General features: G+C 44.4%; 2 protein-coding genes across 2 annotated transcripts; both read right to left on the bottom strand.

Annotated features, from left to right (window-relative positions):
• Nucleotides 1-86: 86 nt before the first annotated feature.
• Nucleotides 87-14,279, bottom strand: VPS26A (VPS26 retromer complex component A). The gene is made up of 9 exons (XM_040071552.2): nt 14,180-14,279; nt 10,136-10,285; nt 8,376-8,448; nt 6,174-6,330; nt 5,564-5,728; nt 5,017-5,123; nt 3,932-4,000; nt 2,692-2,834; nt 87-1,816 (listed from the first exon to the last, which is right to left on the bottom strand). Exons 1-9 carry the CDS (start codon nt 14,180-14,182, stop codon nt 1,703-1,705), a joined length of 981 nt encoding a protein of 326 aa, XP_039927486.1. The 5' UTR covers nt 14,183-14,279; the 3' UTR covers nt 87-1,702.
• A 394-nt stretch (nt 14,280-14,673) lies between these two features.
• SRGN (serglycin) lies at nt 14,674-17,186 on the bottom strand. Its single transcript, XM_040071510.2, has 3 exons — nt 17,050-17,186; nt 15,141-15,288; nt 14,674-14,987 (listed from the first exon to the last, which is right to left on the bottom strand). Exons 1-3 carry the CDS (start codon nt 17,138-17,140, stop codon nt 14,774-14,776), a joined length of 453 nt encoding a protein of 150 aa, XP_039927444.1. The 5' UTR covers nt 17,141-17,186; the 3' UTR covers nt 14,674-14,773.
• Between the last annotated feature and the right edge of the window lie 7,128 nt (nt 17,187-24,314).

Below are 24,314 nucleotides of genomic sequence, written 5' to 3'. Positions count from 1 at the left end.
CCGGCCCGCCCCCGCGCGTGCGCGGCACCGCCCCGCCCCCCCGCGCCCTCAGGGAGGGCGGCGCCCCTCACACACAGACGAGGCGGTTTGGTGAGAATACAGCTGGTTTAATAATTCAAATAGCAGCTTAGGATGTTTTCCCCCCCGCTCGTTATACATGGTCGCACAATCTGAGGCTGGTTACGTACAATCGAGTTTCTCAAAATCATCGTTCCCGGGTTTACGACATGCGAGTGACCGTGAAAATATTTGGCTTTTTTTTTAACTTTATTCTTTTAAGTTTCTGAACAGGCACTTACATGAGGGAGTTGGATTTGCTCTCAGCCGAAGATATCCGCGTTAGAGTATCCTAGCATAAAGTACAGAGTCTTTGCTTTATCAAAGTGCCGCAGTAATAAAACAGTTCTTACAGAAATGTAATTTGATTATTTACTTACTCATAAAGTAAGGTTACCGATGACACTTGCACTGGAGTTGAGAAGCCTTGGTTTAAAGGCCAAATGAACTACAAGTGCAAGTTGCCTTCCTCACAGCAGGCTTTGATTTGTGCCCAAGCCACGGGTCTGATAACAGACCCCACGTTCTGTGGTGAACAGACGAACACTAACTCCTTTAAGCTACTTCTTCAAACACTAAATGCCTATGAGATGATGATAAAGACAAACAATCTGCTGTGCCAGACAAGCTTCTAAGTTTTAAGGCTTGCCTGGCTTCAAATACCTTTGCAGAAGACCACAAAAAGCTTGTTTGCCCTTTAACAAACCCAGGAGGATGTCCTTTGAGGACATTTTGCCTCTCCTGTCAAGACAGTTACAGAGACTGTAAAGACTGTGGAATCATGAAGCCAGGAGAAAACACAGTTTCACATATTTGCAAAATAATCGATGTTACCAGCATTTACTTCATCAAGAAGATAAATATGTTCAAATACTTTACCTGCTCACCCCCTGAAGGTGAACTCATGGCATCCCTACAGTCACTAATTACTGGGTAACGAGCCCCCAGAAGTTAGGAGAGACTCGTGAAGGCTTAGAGAAGTTTGACAGAGAACTGGAGGAGAGGGGGCAAAGAGATGCTTCCCAATATTCTTTGTTACTGACAGATGCAAAGCCTCTTAGAACCGCTGGTGAGGTGTCTGAAGGCTCCGACCATAGTGCGTGTACATGCAGCTTCAGTTAAACCCTGTCCAATGTAGCCATTAGGAGATTTTAGGACAAATGCACCATAAACCTTGATTTTTAGTGTGATTTAGTCAATTGTGTCTAAATGCACTTTCAAAACAAAACAAAGCAAATAAGCAACATTGGAAACAAACATGCAATAAACGACATGAGAGATGGGAAATGCTTTAGTCTACTCTGTAGAGGTAAGCAGCAAAAATCAAATATACCAGCCTACCATGCATGGAAATAACTAGATTTAAGCTTTTGCATACCCAAGTGCATATAACATTATCAAATAAAAGTAAATGTGCAGTATAAAATAGTAGCTTAAGAAAGTTCCAGTGTTTGAGAAAGCACTTTATTTTAAATGTATATACATACTTGAATGTTTAACTGAAGAACGCTTTAGTAGTATGGTAAACGCAGCACTGCAAGATGAAGGAAGACAGATGTAATGGGAATTCTGGCCTTCTTTTCCCACAGGCTGCTGCCATCTTTAACCTGCTGAAGCACTGCAAAGTTTTTCACCTTAGACCAGTTCACATTTCAGGTTGCTCAGCAGATGCTTGTGACTCTGGAGATTCAAATCGCTGGTGGAAGTTTGTCCGTTGTTTCCTCAGCTTCTCAGGAGCTTTTCTCCATAAAATTATTTCCTGTTCAAGGAAGAAAACACTCTTGAAAACAAGTTACCATTAAGACAACAGCATCAAGTATCTTAAGGTCCTGATGAATTAAAACTTTCGGGAAAATAAAAAAGATAACCAAACACAAGAGCCCACCAAAAAATGCATCCATCCCTACTACTTATCAGTGCAGTTCATATAAAAGTAACAGAAAGACACCACCATGAAGTTTATATATTTAGTTATTGCTTGAATACTTGCAATCTTAAGCAGTCACCCCTTCCTTAACTATCCTACCCTCAACTTTAATAGTATTAAAGAGTTGAAGAGATTTTTCTTCCTCCTTTTCTCAGAATCCAAAGCCTATCATAGCCACTGCATGCTCCAGCTACCTCTTGCTTTCCATGTTTAATTATACCATCTTGTCTACTTTGTAGTAGGAGGATTCTGATCTAATCAACACAGCTTCTTCCAGTGGCCCTTTTGGCTACGCCTTTCCTCAGCACCACCTCATCTTCTCTAACATTTTCAGTCAAAGGCCTTAGTCCTTTATTAAAACTTTGTAGTTTTGAACTCAGGCTAATGCAGGAGGGGAGAGCTCTCTGCAGGAGTTTAAGGAACCAACCAAATGCACCAGTAGCTCATTTTACCCACCTAATGTTTTGTCTGGGCATTCCCAATACAAGTTATGTGGTACTGAGCATCCTACCCTTGCTAGAATAGCATCCAGCATCCCCCGTGACTCCTTTTCTGCAAAGTAATGTCACCTACAGAGCTGTCAACACACTTGCCAGCAGAAACACTTATGTCACACACGAAGCACAGGTGGCTTCTAAACTGCTCAAGGTTCAAGCAGCATGTAAAACAGCCCAGATAATTCTGCAACAGGATTTTATAGACCATACCTGCTGTTTGAAGTATCGTCTGTCTTCTTCATCCACAAGCACCAGATTTAAGAAGTACCTCACTGAAAATTTTTTGTTCACATCCCTCATTGTTGGAGTTGGGTCGTAGCCTGCTAAGAACAGTCTTATAGGAATCGATTCACCTGCAAAAAACAGAAAGCTTAAATTAGTTCCTTACAGCTGAATAATTAACACAGTTTCAGACGACATGCAAATAAAAGCAGCTTCCCAAGCACTGTCTGTGCCTGTTCCTTGGTTAAAAAAAAAAAAAAAAAAAAACCACAAAAATAAGCAAACAAACGTGCACAAGACAAAAAAAACATCTACCAAATCAGAAACATAACACTGAGCACAGAAGTAAGTATGAAATTGTTGTGCATTATTTGGGTTTATATTGTATTTCATTTTTATATTGGGTTTTGTAAGTTTCTTCTGTTCCCCCCTGTTCCCCTGGAAAATGTATCATCTCGAGGTTTGTCCTTGCTCCTTTTCCCCGCCCATCCTCCCACTGGAATGTAATCCAACTCTGTTCCACCTTATCCCTGATTGGGTAGTGCTTTGTCCCTGCCTCTAGCCCCTTCCCCCTGGATAAAAGCCAGGAGACCACACGGAAAAATCCTCTTGGCTTGGGGGATGGGGACTGGGACAGAGCTCTGGACCCTGCTGGGGCAGGACCACAGAATAAAACCCTGATTCCCCCCAGACCAAGAGCAGACTCTTTCCTTTGCCATCAACGGGGGCCTGCTCTCTCTAAAGGAAAAGGTTCCAGCTGCTCTGGGATCTTTGGGACCCTGAGGAAAAATCCTTCCAGCTGTGGTTTGTCTCTCAAGCTAGCCGAGGCAAAAACGGAGCCGGGGCTCCGAGAGAGAGAGAGCCATCATGAAATGAAAAGTGAGAACCCTTTCTCAGTGCAAGCATGGTAGCCAGGAAAGCCAGAAGGATTGGTATTTTGAACTCTCTAGAGCTGGTCTACACAATGGAGTCAGGTTTGATGAAAGAATCAGTTATAAAATTTCCAATGGTAATTAAGAGTAAAAGTTACTAGGATCCCAAGGAAATACTCTCAGTCCATAAAAACGTCTTCTTCAACTAGAAAATGCATCACCATTTCAGCAACCCGAGCAGAAGTATGGTTTCTCCAGTTAAAAATAATTGTGTAAATCCTCTCTTCTGCCCCAGATCTTTCAAATAGGCTTTTAACACTGAATGCTCACCCTTTGAAACAACCACAGTTATTTACCTTTAACTGGTGCACCATCCATTATTTCGTACTTTGCAATGGTTTCGGTCTCTGTTGTGGTACTGGGCCCTGGTGAAACAAGTTTTCACTGTGAGAACATACACCTAGTTTTAAACATTCCCAAAGTTTTATCACACCACCTTCCATTCTGCAGCAGTTAAATTAACACAGCACTGCATTTTTGCCTTTGTCTTGCATGTAAGCCAGACATGGCTAAAGCAAGCAAAACCCTCTCCCAGGCAGGACATCCCTTTCTTAGTCTCCCCCTGCTGACACAGCAGAGCTTCAAAGGAGCCCTGGACATGCAAGCTTTAAATAAGGGACAAGCAAGAGGGTCTGGAATCTTGAAACTGCTCTGGCTTGGTGAGCAGTGCTAGCAACAGATACTGCTAGGCCATGCCTAAACTAGAAACTGAAGGGTTATCAGCCAGCTCAAGAGCCAGAAATAAAGCAGAGCTTTCTGCCCTTCCTCTGCTGGAAGCTTTCTCATTCTCCACACATGAAGCTCCCAAGAACCCCAGCTACTGGGGAATGAAGTGTCATGAGCAACAGCCTCTTCCAGCCTTGTTTCAGTGAGTACAAGCCTGATCTGCAATAATCAAGCTGTTTCTGCTTCAAAGCTGCTTGATACTTCCATCATATCAATTTTTTAGGATGACAGAAAATGACACATTTCTAGAACATGACTGATGCATGCTAATGTTTACCAAGCCCCCTTAACTAGTTAATCCCTGTAGAGGTAAGGGAGTCTTCAGGATGCATTTTACACTTCTTCCCTTGTTCATTATCTATTAAGGCTGATTAGGCTACTGCACATTTATGCCCAAGTTCCACTTACAAGGGATCATATTTGAGAAGAGTCACAAGAGTCACAACCCCAGAACAATTAAACAGACTGACAGTGTAGACTACAAAGTATTATTGCCAAAGCACGAAATGCAAATGGTAGTCAAACACCAGTGAGAAAGAAGCTGGTGCAGCACTGGTTTAGCCAGAGCTGCAACTACTGACTTCACTCTCCAGGTCTGCATAAGGCTCAATTGGCACCCAAGCTGCCATTTCACTTGGACTTTTGCTCCTCTTACCAATTCCAGTAATCTCCTTTTTGATCAGCTGCAACTCCATGTGCTGAATTTTTATTCTCACTAAGAGGAAATAAATTTTTCCAACAATCACATCCTTTAAGTGATACCTTTAAAAGAACAAAATGGAGGGTTTTGTTAAAGAATAAACACAAGTTTTACACCTTCTTGAACACAAGTCACACAGGCATTATCTTATCTGCCTGGAAACTACTTGGAGCTTATTTCCCCACTGAACTAAGCACCTCAGTCAGACCAGAGCAACTATAGTATTTCTATTATCCCATCAGGATCAGGAAAGGAAACGCTATTAGTCATACTGAAAAGGTGTAAATGCAAAAATTAAGTCTTAAATATTTGCTAGCGACCTTCCTGTTAGTACTGAAGACAGAACAGCCAACTGTATCTCAGAAAGACCTTTGTGTAATTAGTACTTTATATTTTAAGTCTCCAGAAGGTGAAGTTGGGTCACCATATATTACATACTGTAATGTATTACATACTTTTATACCAAGCTATTTACATGAATGCACTTTGCTCAGACACTCACTTTGACTTATTGTATTCAAACTCTATATGGAGACAGTCTTCAATGCCTACTTCCATTTTGATGGAGTTGTTAACATCTGGGTACGTAGCAAGCTGGTGAACAATCAGATCGTATTCTTTCACCAAGTCTGACAGCCGTCTCACAATTGTCACTTTTAGAAAATACCTAGGAAGAAAGCCACTGAATTAGCCAGAGATATTCAGATTTACTAAGTAAGAGCCCTCGTGTTCTGAAGTACAGACATTCTTTGAAAGACCAGTTTACAGTCTCATAAGACTAAGTAGAAAGAGTAAGATACCAAGACAAAACACTTAACGTGTGGGAGTGTTTTCTTCAGTTGTGGGTATGTTGTTTTTTTTTAAAGGAGAGACATGGACTGCCTTCACTTGATTGAACTGAAGGAATTTTATTTATACAAACAACATTGAGCACTTCCAAATTAAGTAGAAAAGACCACATTGGATTACAATCTCCATAACTCCAATCAAGGCACACTAGCTACTATAGTTCTATAGAACAACTAAAAGGAGGAAGAGAGGGCAGCATAATTGCTAAATTATGAATTTTCTGCAGGGAAACAGAGGAAAAAAAAGGTTTAAAAGTTACAAACCTCAGTCTGACGTTGGCACCAATGTAGGACTCATATGGCTTTTCAACCTGCATGAATTCAAAGTCATAGTTCCTGCTTTGGGTCAGTTCTCCAGGTAAGGCCAGTTCTTTAACTAAGTTTACAAATTCATGGGTATTGCTTTTGTCATTGAAGAGTTCTAAAGTTGGAAAGTTAAAGGAAAATATGTTTCAGTGTTTATTTTTAGCAAACAAAATTCTCTCTAATTTGGCAGGAGCAGGTGGGAGAGTATAACTGGAGCAATTAACTTAAAATACACATATTTGACCAAATGTTTTATTCAGGTTTTCAAATTACCTTCAGTTCTAGCAACCTACAGTTAGCATCCCTAAAGAACTAACTGGAATAAAGAGAACACACTGAGAGCTTCACTAGCATGACATTGTTTTTTAATGACAGTTTAGCTAGCTTTAATTAGTACTTCTTGCTTTGCACACTCTGTAATTAGCATTGCCTGGTTTTGGCCTCCAGCATTTATTGCTGCAGGGACAAAATGTAAGCAACATCAGGATTGCCTTATTTAGGACAGGCCAGTGATCCTAATCTGGTATGCAGATTAACAACACCTAGCAAATAATTTATTATTACTACTAATCTACAGTCAAATGGCTTATTATGACACCTGGTCTAAGCCAGTCATTTGGAAACAAAGGCAGTTTCACAGCAACAGCATCTCCTGTCCCCAGAGCAGTATCAGTTATTCATCCCTAGATCTTTGTCATGCAATTCTCACCAAAAATTACCCTAAAAATCAAAACCCAAAGATTTCAGTATCTAAAAATAAGCTTCTCTACCATCCAAAACTGAACATCACCATTGCTAGTTGGTGTTACACAGATTGAAGTTTTTCAGAAAACTTAATGGACCAACTCCACATTTTATCACTGCCAATATGGTAGAAACTGACACTAACGCCTATTTTCTAATATGACCACAAATTACCTAGAAATGTACTTAGTTTGCTGGGACAGGCATTTGTCTAATGCACGGTTTATCTAACGCTGCATATCAAATACATTTTGTGCCAGTCACAGAGAAAAGCTGTGCTCTGAAGAGCTGGTTTAAAATACAGCTTTGATATGGAGTTAGTCTGCAAATAGTGCAAAGAGATCACACTATTGGAATGCTTTCTGCATTTCTATACTAAAACATGGAAGGATGCAAGAAAACATGGACAAGTACAAAGAGCAGTAATTTAAACCATGTCTGCCTAACTCTGTGGACTTCCAAATGTAGCATAACAGAAAGTCCCAGAAATGTATGAATTCCAAGAAACACTACATCAAATTAAATTCATCTAGAGAATAAAATGTGTAAGTGAAGAGTAGATGAAAAACAATCTGTACAGCTATTAGAAGACAATAGACTTAATGAAGCTGACATACCTGAGCTCTTTTCTTCCTCTGTCTATATGCCTCACTCCCATCACAGTGCTGCTTTACTCTCAAAGTTTAATTTTACACTCTTACTGACCAAAATCTCAAAGCATAAAGCAGCAGGCATCAGGTCTCAGTCCCATCTGCTACACAACACTTCAGACAAAGACTACTGGAGCCTACTGACTAATGAGAAATAGGGAACTTTTGAAATTCCACTTAAAGTCCTTTGAATGAAGCTGAAACTTGAGTAATTACTTCCAAGGAGGACAATAATGCAAAGAGCTCTCTCGGTGGGAAGGAATTTTAGCCTCAGTCTGAGGGTGCAGAGAGACTACCTGGACTGGTAAGAAGTTAATATAATAAAGATTCCTCATAGTTCAACTTTAAGCAGACTTAGGTAGTTATAAGAAATTTACATTTCTAATAGGTTTTATAAAACCAACTGTCACAGAATTTTTAAAAGTATTTTGCTATAGGCTGCCTCTTAATTTCTTTTCTGTCTCTCCTCTCTTTCAAAGACCACAAGTTTAGTCTCTAGTGGTTATCAATCGAACTTGTAGCTAGTCTGAGCCAGACTAAATTCTCACAATCCCTCACATGTACATATCCTTCTCCCACTCACTTTCTGAGTAGCACAAATGAGTACATCACTTGCTTTAAAGTAAGGGAAATACAACTTTCCTCTGGCCCTTATCATCCACTGATCAGAACAGGTTGCATTATTTAAGCCAAACTGCTGATAGTCACAAGTGCCAAGTTCCATAAACCACAAGCACCTAAAAGCCCCCTTACAGTTTAAACTCACCAATTTGTCCTACAAATTCAATTCTAATTCCCTGGTGCTCTAGTCTCTTCCCATGTTTAAGGGAGACGTTCACCTACCAAAGTAAAAAACAACAAGCAAACACAAGTTAATTTTTTTCAATATTTTCACTCTAACACGATCTCAGTAAAAAGGAAAACATATCAGTACATGCCTATGAAAATCAAGATCTCTTCTCGATGGCCCCACCTGATCTTGAAGACAGCCAAATCAAATCATGAAATTAAGAATTTCCAAGGCACCACTAAAACATTCAAGAAAAATCTAATCATCCACAAGACTGAATTTTACAACTAAAATTAAAACTCTCAAATCCCAAAATTAAGTATCCAAGCCAGAGCTCAAGCAGAGCCAGTTGTGATGCTTCAAAGTATCTTCTGACAGTCACATCTGCAAGTTCAAAAAGGAAATGCTATGAGACTTATTCCTTTCAAGCCAAGCGAGCTTCAGTCCCTTCTCTGGCAGACAGCTAAATAGTGGCGGTTGTCTAAGTCAATGAAAAATAACAGATAATGAAACCTACTATGAAGACTTTCATTTGTGACTCTGATTCTCAAAAACAGACGAGAAAGGATTCCACAAGGTTACTTTGTATTGAAACATGTAAATATTAAGCATATAGAATGGTTTTTTACAAGGCAGTGATGACCAGAGAAATTCCTGTACTTCAAACTCCAGTGCACTGTCACTAACTGAGTAGGAAGTAAACCACTGGAACAATCCATCTTGGTGGTGAAAAAAAGGATGGGGTAGAGGGAAGCTGTCCAAAACATTTCTGGTCTCCCAAACCTCCTCATGCTGCTGTGCTTGTGTTAGCCAAAACTCATCAGGCACCTCTCAGGTGTCACCGACACAAGCAAGCAGTGCTTCAGCCAGTGATCATAAGCTTCTCCCTCAGCTTCCTGGGTTTGAGGCTCATCCTGTGGCCCTTCACGTCCCTGGAAGGATCTTTCTAGAGAAGCAGGATCTTTGTACAGAAAGGTATTGCCAGAGCAGGAAGATGCCCAGTGATATTGGTCAGTCAAGATCAAAGTAGGCATTCAGAAGTCAATCTCAGAACGCAACAATACCCAACTCAGGTCTTCAGAAGGACAAGTGCATCTTAACAGAAATATTCAGAGTGGGAATGGCTCCAGTAAAACAAAGTGATGGCAAGGAGTTCCTAGGTGCAATACTGAATGTAGAGAAATCCCTCTGGTAATCTCAACTTCATTGCCTTTCTTTCCAGCAAGAAAAACTCTTGTTGACTCAGCAGTCAGCTGAACTTCATATGTTGCTCTTCTGTTGCTCCTCCGATGCAATCCAGAAACCACTTCAGGGCATGGAACGCAAGGCTTATCTTCAGGGTATGCAAGTTTTTGACTGTGCCAGCCAAAAATTACTGTTACCTGTATTGGATCACGGATTTTCGAGCTCAAAGGGAAGGGAAAGCAGGGAGATCCAGTTTGGAACAGTTTTCTCATCAGAAGCAACAATAGGATTGCACATCATTGCACAAAAAGCTTATTCATAAATATCAGATGACTGGAAATAAATAAACCGTTACTATTCAAAAATGTGGAGTTCTATCAGCTGTCTCAATGACTGTGGTTAAAAAACCCATACACAGCTAGAGAGTTTCCTCTTTGAGTAAAAACACAAGCTGAAAATTCAGCTCTTACAGCAGTTTTTAATTTACCTTCAAATATGCATTTGCATGCCAGAATCAGAACAGTAATAGTCACTTTTAAATACAAATTTACCTTTCCTGAAACAGATTCTCCATCGTAGAAGAGAAAATGCTTTTCTACTTTACCATCTTCTGTTTTGATTTCTGCAGGTTTTCGTGTTTCAGCATCATTAAGTACAACATCAATCTCACAAACAGGAACGAAAAGGTTTCCAAGAAAACTCTGGAAGAAGAAGAATTGGATTAATTACCACACAGTGGACACTCCATTTTAAATATGGTGTTTACTTGCAGCTGTACACTATACACTGGGGAAAAAGCATTTGTGCTTCCACGAAGTTACAAAGCCATTATGTATCAGAGACCCAGAAACCCAAAGCAATGACAAAGAACAGCTGTTCATCTAGCAAATAACTGAAATCAGGTCAGTAACAAGCAGTGAGAGCTTACAAAATATCATGTTTAAAAAAAGTACACAGCATCATTACCATTACTACTACTAAAAAAATTGTCTTGAGTTGCAATTCAAGATGTATTCTAGTCCCATCTGTTGAAACCGGTTGGGAAGGCGTTTTTCTTTATCTCTTCTATGACCCATTCCTCATAACTCTGGGGGTGGGGGCAGGTGTCTTCTGTTAATGGGCAGCTGTTAAAACCAGGTGGAGCAGTGTTTCTTTATCCCTTCCACTACCCATCCTCTCTGCAGGGGAGATCTGCTGTTAATGGGCGATTAAGGCTCACTGCATGACTGATACAATTCCATCATCCCATTGGGAGATGCTCCACCCAGCAGGAGGAGCCGAGCATTCCTACCTGGATAAAAACTGAGATTCAGGCCAGCCTGTTTCTACTACATTCCCAGAGGAAGACTGGACCCATCTCACCACCACTAGACCTTCAGAAGGAAACTAGACCCTTCTACAGGCTAATCTCTGCTCCAAAAGAACCACATCTGTCACTCCAGGAGGACTTAATTGGGCTGCTACCAACACCCCGACCAACAGAGTGTAGTGTCAGGTTGTGTTCTGACTCTGCCAGTGAGCATTTTTTTGTTTGTTCTGTTTGGTTTGGGCCCTACTACATTTTATTATTATTATTATTTCTAATAAAGAACTGTTATTCCTATTCCCATGTCTTTGCCTGAAAGCCTCTTAATTTCAAAATTATAATAATTCAGAGGGAGTGGGTTTACATTCTCCATTCCAAGGGAAGCTCCAGCTTTCCTGGGCAGACACCTGTCTTCCTGAAGCAAGACAAGAACCCAAACGAAATAGAATGGAAGAAAACAATAACAAGGGATATAATGCAAAGCCCAAAGCATCCCCCTAGCTGGGGAAGGGGAATAGGGATTTTATTTGCTGCCTCTGCTTACACACCACCGTTGTCATAGCAGACAGCACCCGCAGCTTTGAGAGGCAGCCCACCTCAGCTGCACAAGGCTGCCACTAGAGAGAGCAGCTGTCACAGGTTTACCTGTGACACCACTGCTGGCACAACGTTTGTCCTCACCTTTCCGCAGCATTCTCTATGCTGAACTTTTGATGGGCACCAAACACAAGAACCTGAGAGAACATCCTTTGATCTTAAACACTTCTTACAAGAAGCTGCAAAACATGTTAGTGGCTCTCTGGGAAGCTCAACAAGATTAGTACAAAAGCCAGCATTTTCCTCCAAAGATTTAGGCACTAATCTGCTTTGATGTACTAAAGCAGACGACACTTCACTAATTCAGTGTGATTTTTGTGGTTTTTTGAGAAATTACACTATGTTCTCCATGAGAACATCTGCTTCAACCAGATGAATTTGGTATACATCAAACAAACAGTCTGTTCTGGTTTTGGCTGGAGTTAACTTCTTCTGGATACAAGTTCTTCTAGAGTTAATTTCTTCTCAGTAGGTGATACAGTGTTGTTTTTTGGATTCAGTCTGAGAGTAACATTGATAACACACTAATGTTTTAGTTGTTGCTAGTTGGGTTCATTCATTCAAGGACTTTTATGTGCCCTGCCAGTGAGGAGGTACACCAAAGGGCTGGGAGGGAGCATGGCCAGGACAGGTGACCCAAACCAGCCAAAGGGATATTCCACACCTTACAATGTCCTGCCCAGTGTATAAACTGGAGTTACCCAGAAGGGGCTGACAGGGGTCTGACATCAGTGAGCAACTATACTGTGCGTCACTTGTTTATGTTTCTTTATTATTATTATTCACTATTATTATATTTCACTTTGCTTCAATTACTGAACTGTTACCTCAACCTTCAAGTTTTACTTTTGCTTCTCCTCCCCATCCCACCAGGATGGGGAGATGAGTGAGCAGCTGTGGTGGTGTTTTCTTGCCACCTGGGGTTAAATGACACAGTCATTGTCACTTCACCAATTTAAAATGATGGGAAAAAAAAAAAAAAAAAAAAAAAAAAAGTCTTTCCAAGACATTCTGGGGACATGAAGTTTGAAATGCAACATAAAAAACAGAGCCTAGGGGAAGATTTGATCTGAATGCTACTGTTTAGCAGTAGGAACACTGAGTGACTTCATGCTCACCCCCTCCCCCAGAGAGAAGAGGACCCAGAGCAAGCTGGAGCTACAGAACAGTGATTTGCACAAGACTAAACTGACTCTGTATGTATTCAGCAATCGGCCCCACTTCAATCCACAAAGACGTACATGACTCTAACTGAAACCCTATTACATCTCCTACACATTCTGAGGGGAAAGCAGCAGCAGAAGACCAACAAGGCCACCAGATAGAAGACCAAAATGTCTTCCAAGTCTCTGCCAAGCACAGATTTGTATGGACTGCTGAAAAAATATTTTTGTTTTTTAAACAGTGCACATTAGAACTACTACTGATTCGTGGCTTCTGGGGAAGGGCAAGAGAAAAAGAAGAAAGTTTCAACAAGATTTCCAAATTGTAGACTATTTTAAACACAAGACACTTTTGAGCATGGCCGCATTTTTTCCCTTGAAACTGTACTTTATTTCCAGGTTAGTCTCATACTCCTCTCTAACTAAACAAGGAAGCACATTACCTTTAAGCAAACTATACAGGATGCTCTCACAGTACCTTCTGAACTACAAGCTGACCATTTAAATGGTCAACCAGACGAAACATTGGTAACACATCACTTCTCAGGAGACTGCACGTAAATATTTCAACCGCACTCCTTCGAGATTAGCTATGATCTCCTCCAGAGAGAACGAGAACATATGAAATAAAAAAGTCAACAGCTGGCACCTCCTCCAGCTTCTACTGAAGATACTGCTGCGGGGAAACTATGCAAAACAAGAAGTATTTTAGATAGCTATCATAGGGCTTATTATGTTACAGTTTAAGAGAATGCAGACAGAGAACTGGGATTTCCAGAAACTGGCCAAATGCCAGGCTACGCTCTTGGTTTTGTGCAAAAGACAGACGCTGGAGATTCTGCTACATCAGGACCAAAATCAAGCTGCGTTGAGCCCTGAAGTGCAATAGCTGCACCGAAGGACTTGTAGGAATGCCAGCGGCTGACAGAGGGTACAGAAATCCCAGCTTCACACGGAGCCGCGAGCAGCTTCTGCACGCGCAACAGGGAGACGCGTGCTAAGGAACCCGAACCCCCCAGAACCGCAAAGCCATCGATCCAGATGAGTCTTTGCAGCACGTATCGTTTTAACCTCCTCATCAGAGCGCACCGAGCACTTCGCCCAGCCTGCCAGGCACAAGGCGGCCGCCGTTTCCTGGAGGGTGTGCTCCTTAAGGATCCCAGCCCAGAGCTGCCAGCGCTGCCTCACGGCACTGCCGGAAGATCCACCGATAACCCCAGGTCCGCCCGTGCGCTCTCCCCGACGGCAGCTGTGCGGGGCACACGGAACCCGAGACTCACGACCAAACCCCGCCCTACGGAGGTCACGCGGGCACTTTTAATCCGCAATTAAAATTAACAGCCCCCTAAATCCTTGGTTTTGGAAGGAAGGAGGGGGAGAGGAGGCACCGCCCTGCCCAGGCCGCCGCCGCCGCCGCCGCCTCAGGCGATGGCGGATCGGCGCTGCCCCCACCCCGGCCCGCACCGGCCACGGTACGCGCCCGTCGGCGCGCCCCTCGCAGCCGCCCGGCCCGGCCGCTCCGCACTCACCATGGTACGCGCCCCCTCCGCGGCCCGACACCGGCCCCGCGCGCACCAGCACCAGCCGCCCCCGGCCGCGCGCCCCTGGTCATGTGACCTTACGGGCCCCCAGGCCACGCCCGCCCCGCGCCGGGACCACGCCCCGCCGCACGTGACCGCCCCCTCCGGCTCCGCGCCCGCCGCGGGAGGGCGCCGCCTGGCGGCCGGGAGGCGGCAGCGCCGGGGGCTCCCCTCGAGAAATAACCGCGCTAATAATCCTTTTCTTTTGGCAGGATTTCGCGCTCCTTTCGGGGATGACTGCTGTAAAAGTGCGGGCGGCTCCCAGCGCGCGAAGGGCTGGAATTTGTCCCCCCAGAGCACGACGACTTTCCCACAGAGCTGGCTGTGCGCCCGTCGCTGTTGCTCCCCGGATTGTGACGGCTGCTGCACGCACGCACGTAAAAAGGCAGTTCAGATTGAACAACGACGCTTTTAGTAAGTGAAAGCAATAAAGATCTTAAGGCAAAGTTTTTATTGATGCTGGTTTAAAATCGCTTCGTGGCTGTTGGGTCAGGCTCGGGGGAAGAGGCGGGGGAGCGGCACATGAGGACGACCTCTCCGGCCCTACAGGAGCAAATCCTCCTCCGACAGCTTTTCCTTCAGCTCGCTGCCTCGCAGGCCCTCCAGGAAGGCAGGCAGCTTCGCCTCAGAGAAGCTGTCACCGTCACCGAGCCCCGAGCCAGAGGCTGGCTCTGCTTCCACCATGGTGTTGGACCCAGAGCCGGAATCCTCATCCGAGAGAGGGAATATGTTGCCCAGCTCCTGGTATCTCTTCATCCTGAAATGCAGAGTGGCAATTTTCTCTCTTAGATGAACATATCAAAGCCTCACGTTACCGTGGGCAAGCCACGCTGTGACAGGACTGTCAAGGCAAGAATAATGCATTTTGGGGTGTTGATATTAATGACAACCACGTGACGAATGAACTTACAAGGATGGGTCTGCCATGGGAGGAAGGATCCTGTTGGCCCCACCAGTGGGCATGTAAAACCAGGGCCCCTTCTCTTCGATGCAGTTAGCGGACCAGGCGTCAGGCCGGCACCTCACCCTCTTGTACCTCGCCCTCTGCATTGGAGCACCTGACGGAATCAGCCACACATTGTCCATGAGGGCCAGGACATTATTCACCAGTTCCTATGAACTTTATGAGAGCTTAATAAGGCTTAAAGGAGCGGATTAAATTAATTTTTGTGGCCCTAATTGCTCAACCTCCGGAAAAGTAAAGTAACCCTGAAGGCGCTTTTTTTTAAACGTCTACTGACATCCTAAGTGGCATTTTTGTCATCAGAGACATCAGGCACATCTCGCACAGGGCACGAGGAAGTCCATGAAAAATCCCTGGGAATCCCCTCACACAGCACCAGGAAGTCCATGGGAAACCACTGCCGTCACAGCAAGGCTCGTCCCCAGCTCACAGTATGGCACAATCATGGGGGACCTGGGAGCTCAGCCCCCTGCAGCTTTCCTGGAAAGTGGAGGTATGTGAAAACAATGTGAAAACCTCTGGGGACAAGGCACCTAGCAGAGGGCTGGCTCCTGTGCTCTCCTTCCTCTGCTGGCTGCAGCTCTCCCCCTTCAAGTTCAATGGGATGAGTTTTGGTGGGGAGGTGAGAAGGTGTGCCAAGGAGAAGCAGGTTTGAGCTTTGTGGAGGCTCTGGGAGCACTTTCCAGGGGAGAGACAGTCCAGGTGTCTCCTAAACACAACAAGGTTTTGTAAACCCAGGTTTTCAGTTCTGGTGCTCCCCAGGTGCCTGATTGGGGCTCATTGAAAATGTGGGTCTTCAAAAAATACCAAAATGGCAAAATAAGATCACCTAATAAAGATAAGAGCAGAGACATTTCATCCTTCCTCTTGGTCTCATGTAATTAATTTGTTCAGAAACCTCCTGGTGCATTCTCAACCTGTTGGCATTTTATCTATTTTTTTTCTCAGTTTCTTGGGAGTATCTTTCTGTAATTATGCTTCTCTATTGCCCTATATATTTCCATAATGTACTGGATGACTTTCAGCTACCTCCTACACTCTTCAGTAAAAGAAAAAAGATCTCATGGGTGTAATTTCCTGCTGCTTCTACAGTATATTCCTTTCTCATACTTATCTTCTTCTCCTCGCCTATAATTAAGAAGGTTTTTAATAATAACAGTGGCAACAAAATAAACAGCTGCAGCTGAAAAATTTGAAAATAAGCTACATAGAACAAGCAGGCCATAATCCCTCAAAGATCAGCCTCAGAGTGGTAATGCATAATGAGAGCCTATCACTATCAGCTTTGGTTTGTGGACAAATTACACTCTACATGCTTGAAGAGCAGTTTTTCTGTCACGAGAAGCAAATCCACCAGGCACGGCATCATGAATCAATATTTCCCTTTTGTCATTTTAGTGGTATTTGTTGCAATATTTCACAGAACAAACCGTTTAGTTTCCTCATACTTACAACTAGTTTCCTTTCCTGCTCCCCCCAGAAAGCAGACCGTAGGAGTTATGACATGGGAGCTGTTACATACTATGTCTGTAACTCCATAACTGAGTAACAGCAGTAACCAGACCACTATGAAAGGGACATTTAGAAAAATAGATGTAGAGATATGTAAACATACACACATACAGCAACCTATTTTATGAAGTCTTTTCTCAAAAATTGAAATGTTCCAATTGCAAAAAGCACATCTTCTTGTCATTCCCCCTCCAGAAAAGGAAATGTTAGCAAAACAGACTTTCTGAGTAAATGTCACTACCCCCAAAAGAGGGCCAGTTTGTAAAATTCAGAGGCTGCTTACTTGGCCTCCACTGCATAGCCCAGAAAGAGGATTACCGAGACAACAACCGCCCTGTTTTACCTTGTGCTGTGTATCCCACAAAGAGGATTAAACAAATAGCCAGGAAAATCCTCCCGTTGCATCTGATAAGGAGCTGCATTTTGGCTGGCATCCCTCTGCTCGCAACCAGCCTTCACCTCAGCTTCACACTTCAGAAATAAGACGGAGCGAGGAGATCGACTTTTAGAAAAAGTTTCCAAAACCTCAAACCCAGCCCATAACCTGCGTCACCACTTCCTGATTGACGGGAGTGAGACATGAACAGAAAAGCCCAGCACTGTGGCCTTCCTGCCTTCATCAATCGAAATTAAATGTTCCTCTGCCTTCCTCTCCTGTTTTGCCCAAGAAGCAAAACAAACCCAGGACCCACCAGCTGGGCTGAAGATGATGCTGCAGGCAGCTTGTGGTCAAGGCACGCATACCACCCAACCTCTGCCCAATGCTGAGAGGCCTCCAGAGCAAAATAGCAGTGCCTAATATTCCCTAATTTTTCGGTCAACTGCATTTTTGTGTTGGCACTGGCACTGCTTTTCCCTACCTCAAGCCCACGCCAGTCCAGCAGATGGGTTAGAAGACAGCTACGCGCAGTCAGTACATGTTTTGCCGACTGGGGAATCATCTTAATCATCTTTTTCCATAGAAGTATATTATCTCTGGAATCTCATGCCAGGCTTGGGGGTTTATTGTGAAAACAGAATCATAGGTATTCGCAGTAGAAGTGAAGAAAATGTATGAAATTAGGTAATATATTCTGGTAGAAACATATCAGCTCCTTTCTGGAAGAGCATAGGCAATTTGCTGGGCCAGATCATGACTGTGTGGTGCAAATGCCCCGGGGAACGTGGCGAAGGGTTTGGATCACATGGCGCTCCACAAGGAACACATCTGAAAAGCCATAAAAGCTCTTATATAGACAGATAAATAGAAGCTGCCTTTCAGCTGGCTCAGACCTTTTGCTTGCTTTTTGGCTGTGATTAAACCAGGCTTGAGTTCACTTAAGAAGAAATTACAAACAACGAGGTTATCAAAGCAGTGGAGGTTTTTCTCAGTCGTATTGGAGTGCTGCTGGATTAACTGGGGCACCGGCGTCTGGGCCTGACGTGCTGCAGCACCTTGTCACTACTGGGGCTGATAGTGCGAGCTGTCTGTGGTAAATCTATTTTTATATGGTGGAAAGTCCACAGAGGCCCCCAGTGGGGATCTGAGGTGAGCGGTGACTTTCCCCAGGGCATGGTGTTCCACCAAAACCCCACAAAGCATCAGAAAAGAATCCAGCAGCTGTCTCCCCTCTCCAGGCTGGGATTTACCACTGGACTGAAGGATCGAGTTGCGTGTTCAGCCTTATGAGCCTCTGCACATGGGTTTTTTTCTTTGGCACAGGAAAAATAGGAGACTCAAACGAAGCAGGTGGGGAAGGACTCGTGTGCAGAGGTTATTCTTACCACCCTCATTTCTACTTCACTTTTTTAGCATCAGCTCTTTTTTTGTTTTCTTTTTGTTTAAGGCAATGCTCAGCATCAATAGGAAGCTGAGCAAACACGAGGGAGATGATCAGCCTCCACTTTCTGAAGGCTGCGGAAACCATCCCTGCAATAGCACCTCTCACTTTCCACTGATCAGAGGTACACGCTCACCCATTCCACACCCCTCCACTGTGCACAAACAACCCCGGTGTAAGAAAGTAAACCTCCACTGGCTGTTTTTGCCCTTCCTGCCAGCCCAGGGCACTTTCCACCATGGCACTGGAAGCCCCATGGGATGCAACCAGAGCAATGCCCACCAGTGGGCACAGTCATGGGCAACTGCAGGAGATTCTGCATGGGATTCTGCAGAAGCCAGGGGAGGTGCTGTGAGTAGGGGAGCTGCAAATTCCCTGTATCTGGAGGGGGATCTCGCAGAGCTGAGTTATCTGTCTTGTACCATCAGCTGATGGGGGAACTTGCAGCACTGGCAGTTTTGCCACATAGTTCTGTTTTGGTTTTTTTTCTGTGTCTGTAGCACACCTCAGGAAATGAGATCGCTTTACAATTGGTAGCTGTGGGAAGTCCAACACAAATGTTTCGCCCCTATCTCACTCACCCTGTGTAACAGGGAGGGTCAGCCTGTGTCCATCTGCTGCCCTGCTGTACTCTGCCGGGGCCCACACCCCGCTGTGCTTGGCAAGTAAAGAGTTTTCCACCTGCCCATGAACATGGAAGCGATTGGAGACCTGGATCTGAAACAGTCTGGGGTTTGGAGGTGTTAAAAGTAAAGCATGCCCTTTGTGGAGTGTTGTGGGATGCCCAAGGAACACAGTCTGTAAAAACCACTCAAGACATACAATGAAAATAATCAGCTCTAATTCTAAAAAATCTCATCTTGGGCTAGAGGCCACAAACTGCTAAAAGCTAACAAAATTTCTTTTTTAAACAGGGAACAGCACATGAGCTAAACTATATTGGAACACTAACCTTGAAACGTGCCATGGCATGACTATCACAGAGAAACAGAGAAGAGAAACAGAATTTTAAGTTAAATATTTTAAATCCGCAGAGGAGAGCACAGTCACCGTACCAAGGTCAGCTACCTCAAATTTGCCTTCCATAATCTGTGAGGAAGATTCATAGGATAATGTTCTTCCTGCATAGATCCTGTGTATGTAAACTAAAAGATTAAATATCCCAACAGAACAGGCCTACAAAAAGAAGCAAATAAATGAGGAGCAGGTATTTGAGAGCAGAGTTTGCTCCTGGAGCCTTGCTTACAGCTCCTGCACTGAAGTGCCGCCATTATTTTCAGATCACATGCAAAGCAGATTTCCTAACCTGCAAAGCTCTTGCTTTGCATTTTTGTAAGGCATTAATTTGGGGAGCAGGAAGCAGGTGGAGGGAGAAGGTTGCCTCGACACTGTGCACCCAGACCCCTTGAGCAGACACCCAGGACTTTCCATTATGTGCCTGAAAAATCTGGGTGTAGTCTTAAACTACAATAAACACTTCAAAATCGAAAGTGTTGCACTTCTCCTTAGTCATAACTTTTCAGGGCTGTTCTATCTCCCAACAGGCCTCAGGAGTAATCACTAATTTAGGAACATCACTAAATGTGGACCACACTGCAGGAGTGCCTGGCAGGAGGACTTCCACTCAGCTGAGGAGGGCAGAATATAGGGCAAAAGAAAATCCCATCAGTAACCCAGAGGGGCATTACGGGGGAGTTTCAGCCAGTTCTTTGGACATCAACCCCTTCTCTGCTCTAGCCCAGGTAAATGCTGATGGGGCAGATTGGTCCAGGGGAGTGGTCTGGCATAGCAGTGTCAAGCCAGTCCCTCTGTTGCTTTTCCTCAGCAGGCAGCGCAGGTTTACTTTGCAGCCTGTGTTCCTGACGGGCAGCCAGATGGACAGATGGACTCCCATGGGTGCAGGGGCACCCACAGTCCCGGTGCTTTATCAGCAAGGCTCACAGGCAAGGCACTATCTATCCAGGCAGGGTCCTGATAAAGAAGTTTCTCATTGAAGACTGCTCAGGAATCAGATAAACCCTAACTGCTGTGGGGTCACCCTGCACTCAGACTCAGGTTTTCCCCTGCCTCAGCTGATGGGAGCTCAGCCCTGGCTTCCATGGGAATGAATCCACGCTGACCCCTGCACCCCTCAAACACTCATCCCCATGGAGCAGCAAAGCCAGCAGACAGCTGGAGCAGCTGAGGGGGTCCTGAAGCGCTGGGCACTGCCTGTGATGCTCAGCTGTTTATTTGCTCTGCTGAGAAAGTAGAAATACATATTTGGTACAGGTCACTTCTCTGGGGAGCAGCCGATACAGAAAAGGCCACATCTGTTACAAGCGGAGCTGGAAAGGAGAGTGAGGAGAGAATGATGGCAACAGAAAGAAAAATAGGGGACAGAGCACAGGGGAGAGTGTCTGAATGGCAGCTGGGTTCAACACAAGGAACATTTGTTTTGCTCACCTTGCCTTCTGGGAAGGCAGAACAGTTTTCTTCCCTGACACTCACTGCTGAAGGGGGATGAGATTCATGAGACTTGGGCATCCAACGGGCCCTTGAGTACATGGATCCATCTCAAGGAGTACCCATGAGCTACCCTGTTAAAAGCCCAAAATCACCCTTGATGCCCTTCAGAAGTGAGCTACCCTCTAAGCAGGGAATCCCGCTAAATTTAAGGATGCCTTTTACAACAAGCTCATGTTCAACCAACCAGCCTTTGGGGCCTGAAAGCAAAAATCTCTCCTGCTTCAAAATACGGAAGAGCTGGCAAGTCAGAGAGAGAGCTTTGGGTCCAGTGGCGGGATTTCTAAATCCAGCCCTGAGTAAGAATTAATTCTTAACCTGGGTCCCATCTGAGCTCAGCACCTGACCCGTGCTCACGTCTGCTGTCAGAACATCATGGCCCAGGCAGCACATGGCATCCCTTGGCCTCTCGTGCCACCACCTCTCTCCTCTGAGGGCAGTATCAGGGCCTGGTCCATGCAGATAAGATTCAGATCTTGTAAGAAAGCACTGACAGTTATCATGTAGAAATCAGGCACTCACTGCCTTCTAGATCTCACAGAAGAACAACTCCTTCTTTCTTCCCACGGTGAAGATCAACAAATGCAGGGGGAAATCTTTGCTGGAAAGCCACAGCTGCATCAAGATGGAGCACAGCTTCTGACAGACAGGAAGCTGCCAACGACCTTTCCCCATCAACAATCTCCTTTCTCTCCCAGAAACGTTAACCAAGCAACAGGTCTGTCCTTCAAGTGGAAAAAGCAGCTTTCCTTGCTGCTGGGAGTGCTGATGCTTTCTGCCTCCACCTACTGAAGCACAGTGCAGGAGGTTTTGGCTGGCAATTTCAGGACTACAGTTTAAAAGCAACAGCTTGTTAAGACGTGACACAGCAGCCAAATTCTGCTTACTAATTAGGGAGGCAATTTCAGCAGCTGATTGTCCTTTACAACTTCATCCAGAGCAGCACCAGCCCTGCAGTGCAAGCAGGACTTGCACAGTGGAGCAAGAGGTCAGGATTTGTTGGGGAAATGCTCCTAAACCCAGAAGGAATTAACAAGGGAGAGAAGGGTCGTGGGACAAAGATGCTTTCAAGGCATCCCTGTTCCTCCACTGCTTCTCAGGGAATGTGTTTTCACTGGGAACCAGTTGGCATTGCTGCATATGGTACTGGTTTAAGCTCAGCTACCCAGGAATTAGACACAGCTACTTTTCCACCAGATGGTTTCTCCAGCACAGGACAACCTCACATGAGTGAGTTACTCAGCAACTTTTAAATGCTTTTTGTCAGCCCTGGGCTCTTGCCCATAGATTCACCCCAAGCCTCTTACCTTGTCTCCACTGCCTGTGCAAGCGCAAACTTATTTCTAGGTACAGGCACCACTGGTGACACAGACAAACTTCACACCATGTGTGGGGAGAAAGGACATCAGTAGATTTGGGAAGATGAAGAGGAATGGGAAGCAGTGATTCCCCTGTGGAGGACTCCCCATAAATCAGACCTGCTTCTCCCATCCTGTATGTAAAGTGGAGCAGAGCTGGTGTTTGGGCTCCAGTTAACCAGCCTGGAGTAGTTTTGTGATCTTCACTGAATTGTTGGGGAAAAAGGTGAATTTATGTTCACATTAAAAGAGAAAAGGATTTTATTTTTTTCTATCAATCAAAGGAGCTGGGCATTTCTTAGCTAGTTTTAAGCACATTTGATTTAGTAGAAGCATCCTTTTGTTTCAAAATGTGACAGAAGAGAAAAATGAGAAAAAGCAGGAAAATCAGACCTGCCACAGGAGCCTCTCTCCAGTAGGACTGACACACCCCATGCCTCCAAGCTCTTTTTGAAAGATCTCTGTGCTCTCTGGGTGGATGCTCCTGCAGCACAAAGCAACAGGCACCAAACTGCTGTTCCTCAGGTTCAGAAACTGCAGTGCTGACAAAGCTGCTCTGCCCCCTTTCAAGATGAGCACATGCATTTTGAAAACATAATTTGCATTAACTAGGAAAAAAGATTTTTTGTCTTTTCTTACTTCAAGGACTCAGGGGTTAGTCAGCAGGGAAAGCTGAAGCCTGGGGCAAGATTCACCTCATCCAACATTTCCAACAAAGGGTGCAGCAGGGAGGCCACGACAGGCTGGCCAGGGAGACAAGAGCCTCAAGACCCTTGCACTTGCAATATCTTGTGCCTTCACAGAGAGGAGCAAAATATGTCTTTCCATGAGCCCTATGTAACTTGGCAGCTCAGTACCATAAAAAACCATTAAGGCAAAGCACATGAAGACATTAAAAAGTATTTGACACCTATTTGCCAGAAGTTCTAGATGTGGACAGGCAAGATGGATAGCAGTCTGATACTTACCAGGTGTCATGCACAAGCCATTGGCAAGTATTTGATTTCAAAATAAACTTTGCTGGCAGGGGATTATGTTGGGTTTTTTTTGTCTCCTCCTTGTCTGGAGACCATGTGCTGGCAACCAGATGCAGTGTCTCAATTTTTGTCTCCTTGTCTGCACTAGAAATCATTTCTAGGGCATCACTACCTCTATTAATTAAAAAGTCCTGGCATTCTGGTGGAACGAGGCTCTGGGCCCACCTGACTGCATTCTCTCATGGGCTGCTGTGAAACTTCTTTGGTGTTAGCTGAACCCACCAGCAATCCAGAGATGGCCTCAGAGTGGTTTGAGATCCTCCCTAGGAACTTTTTCCTCTTGTTCCACTCCAAGACACTTAAGTATGCAGAAAATCATCTTGTTCATTCCTTTTTTTTGTTTACCCCATGAATTTCACCCACAGATCTAGAGTAACTCTCTGACACAAGCACTTTGTACTTCTCAGAGATTAACACCAACTCACTCATCACATGCCTATCCCAATCTTTCACTGATCACTCATCCAATTCCTCTTTGATTCTGCAGAAAATTGCATTAAAAACCTCAGACAGAGAAATCCTTGTATCCTGGTCCAATGCCAACTAGTAAATCTCTTTCACAGCAACAATGAGCATGTCAAAAGACTTTGCTGTGTTTTGTGCACACCTGATGCCAAAATTTCAAGCACTAGATATTTAAAACACTGCTATAAACACCCAAATTATTAAAACCTTTGGTGTTAAGGCACCACTTTATCAGTCACTTCTCCCTAAACAAACAGTCAGTATCACACACATTTTCTGTTCCGAATGGAAGCAACACCTTTTCCAAAGGTGATGTGTTTCATACACCAACAGTCTGCCTGGCTCTTCAAAGGTACAGCCAAACAATGGTTTTGGAAAAAAGGCAGCCAGGCAAATAGTCCTTGTCAGGAAACCGCTGTTTTC

This window comes from Hirundo rustica, chromosome 8, assembly GCF_015227805.2.
Source record: "Hirundo rustica isolate bHirRus1 chromosome 8, bHirRus1.pri.v3, whole genome shotgun sequence".
Lineage (NCBI taxonomy): Eukaryota > Metazoa > Chordata > Aves > Passeriformes > Hirundinidae > Hirundo > Hirundo rustica.
This window is presented reverse-complemented; position numbering and strand designations above follow the sequence as displayed.

Bases quoted from the DNA above. Each gene is read 5' to 3' on its own strand.
- VPS26A (XM_040071552.2), bottom strand. The intron at 4,001-5,016 runs GTAAGAGGAGCA...TTGTTTCACCAG, and splicing joins AAAGGAGATTACTGGAATTG to GGCCCAGTACCACAACAGAG. The intron at 1,817-2,691 runs GTATGGTCTATA...TTCCTTGAACAG, and splicing joins GACGATACTTCAAACAGCAG to GAAATAATTTTATGGAGAAA.
- SRGN (XM_040071510.2), bottom strand. From the start codon at position 17,140: ATGCCAGCCAAAATGCAGCTCCTTATCAGATGCAACGGGAGGATTTTC. The intron at 15,289-17,049 runs GTAAAACAGGGC...TGATTCCGTCAG, and splicing joins TGTGGGATACACAGCACAAG to GTGCTCCAATGCAGAGGGCG. The intron at 14,988-15,140 runs GTAAGTTCATTC...TCTGCATTTCAG, and splicing joins CCCATGGCAGACCCATCCTT to GATGAAGAGATACCAGGAGC.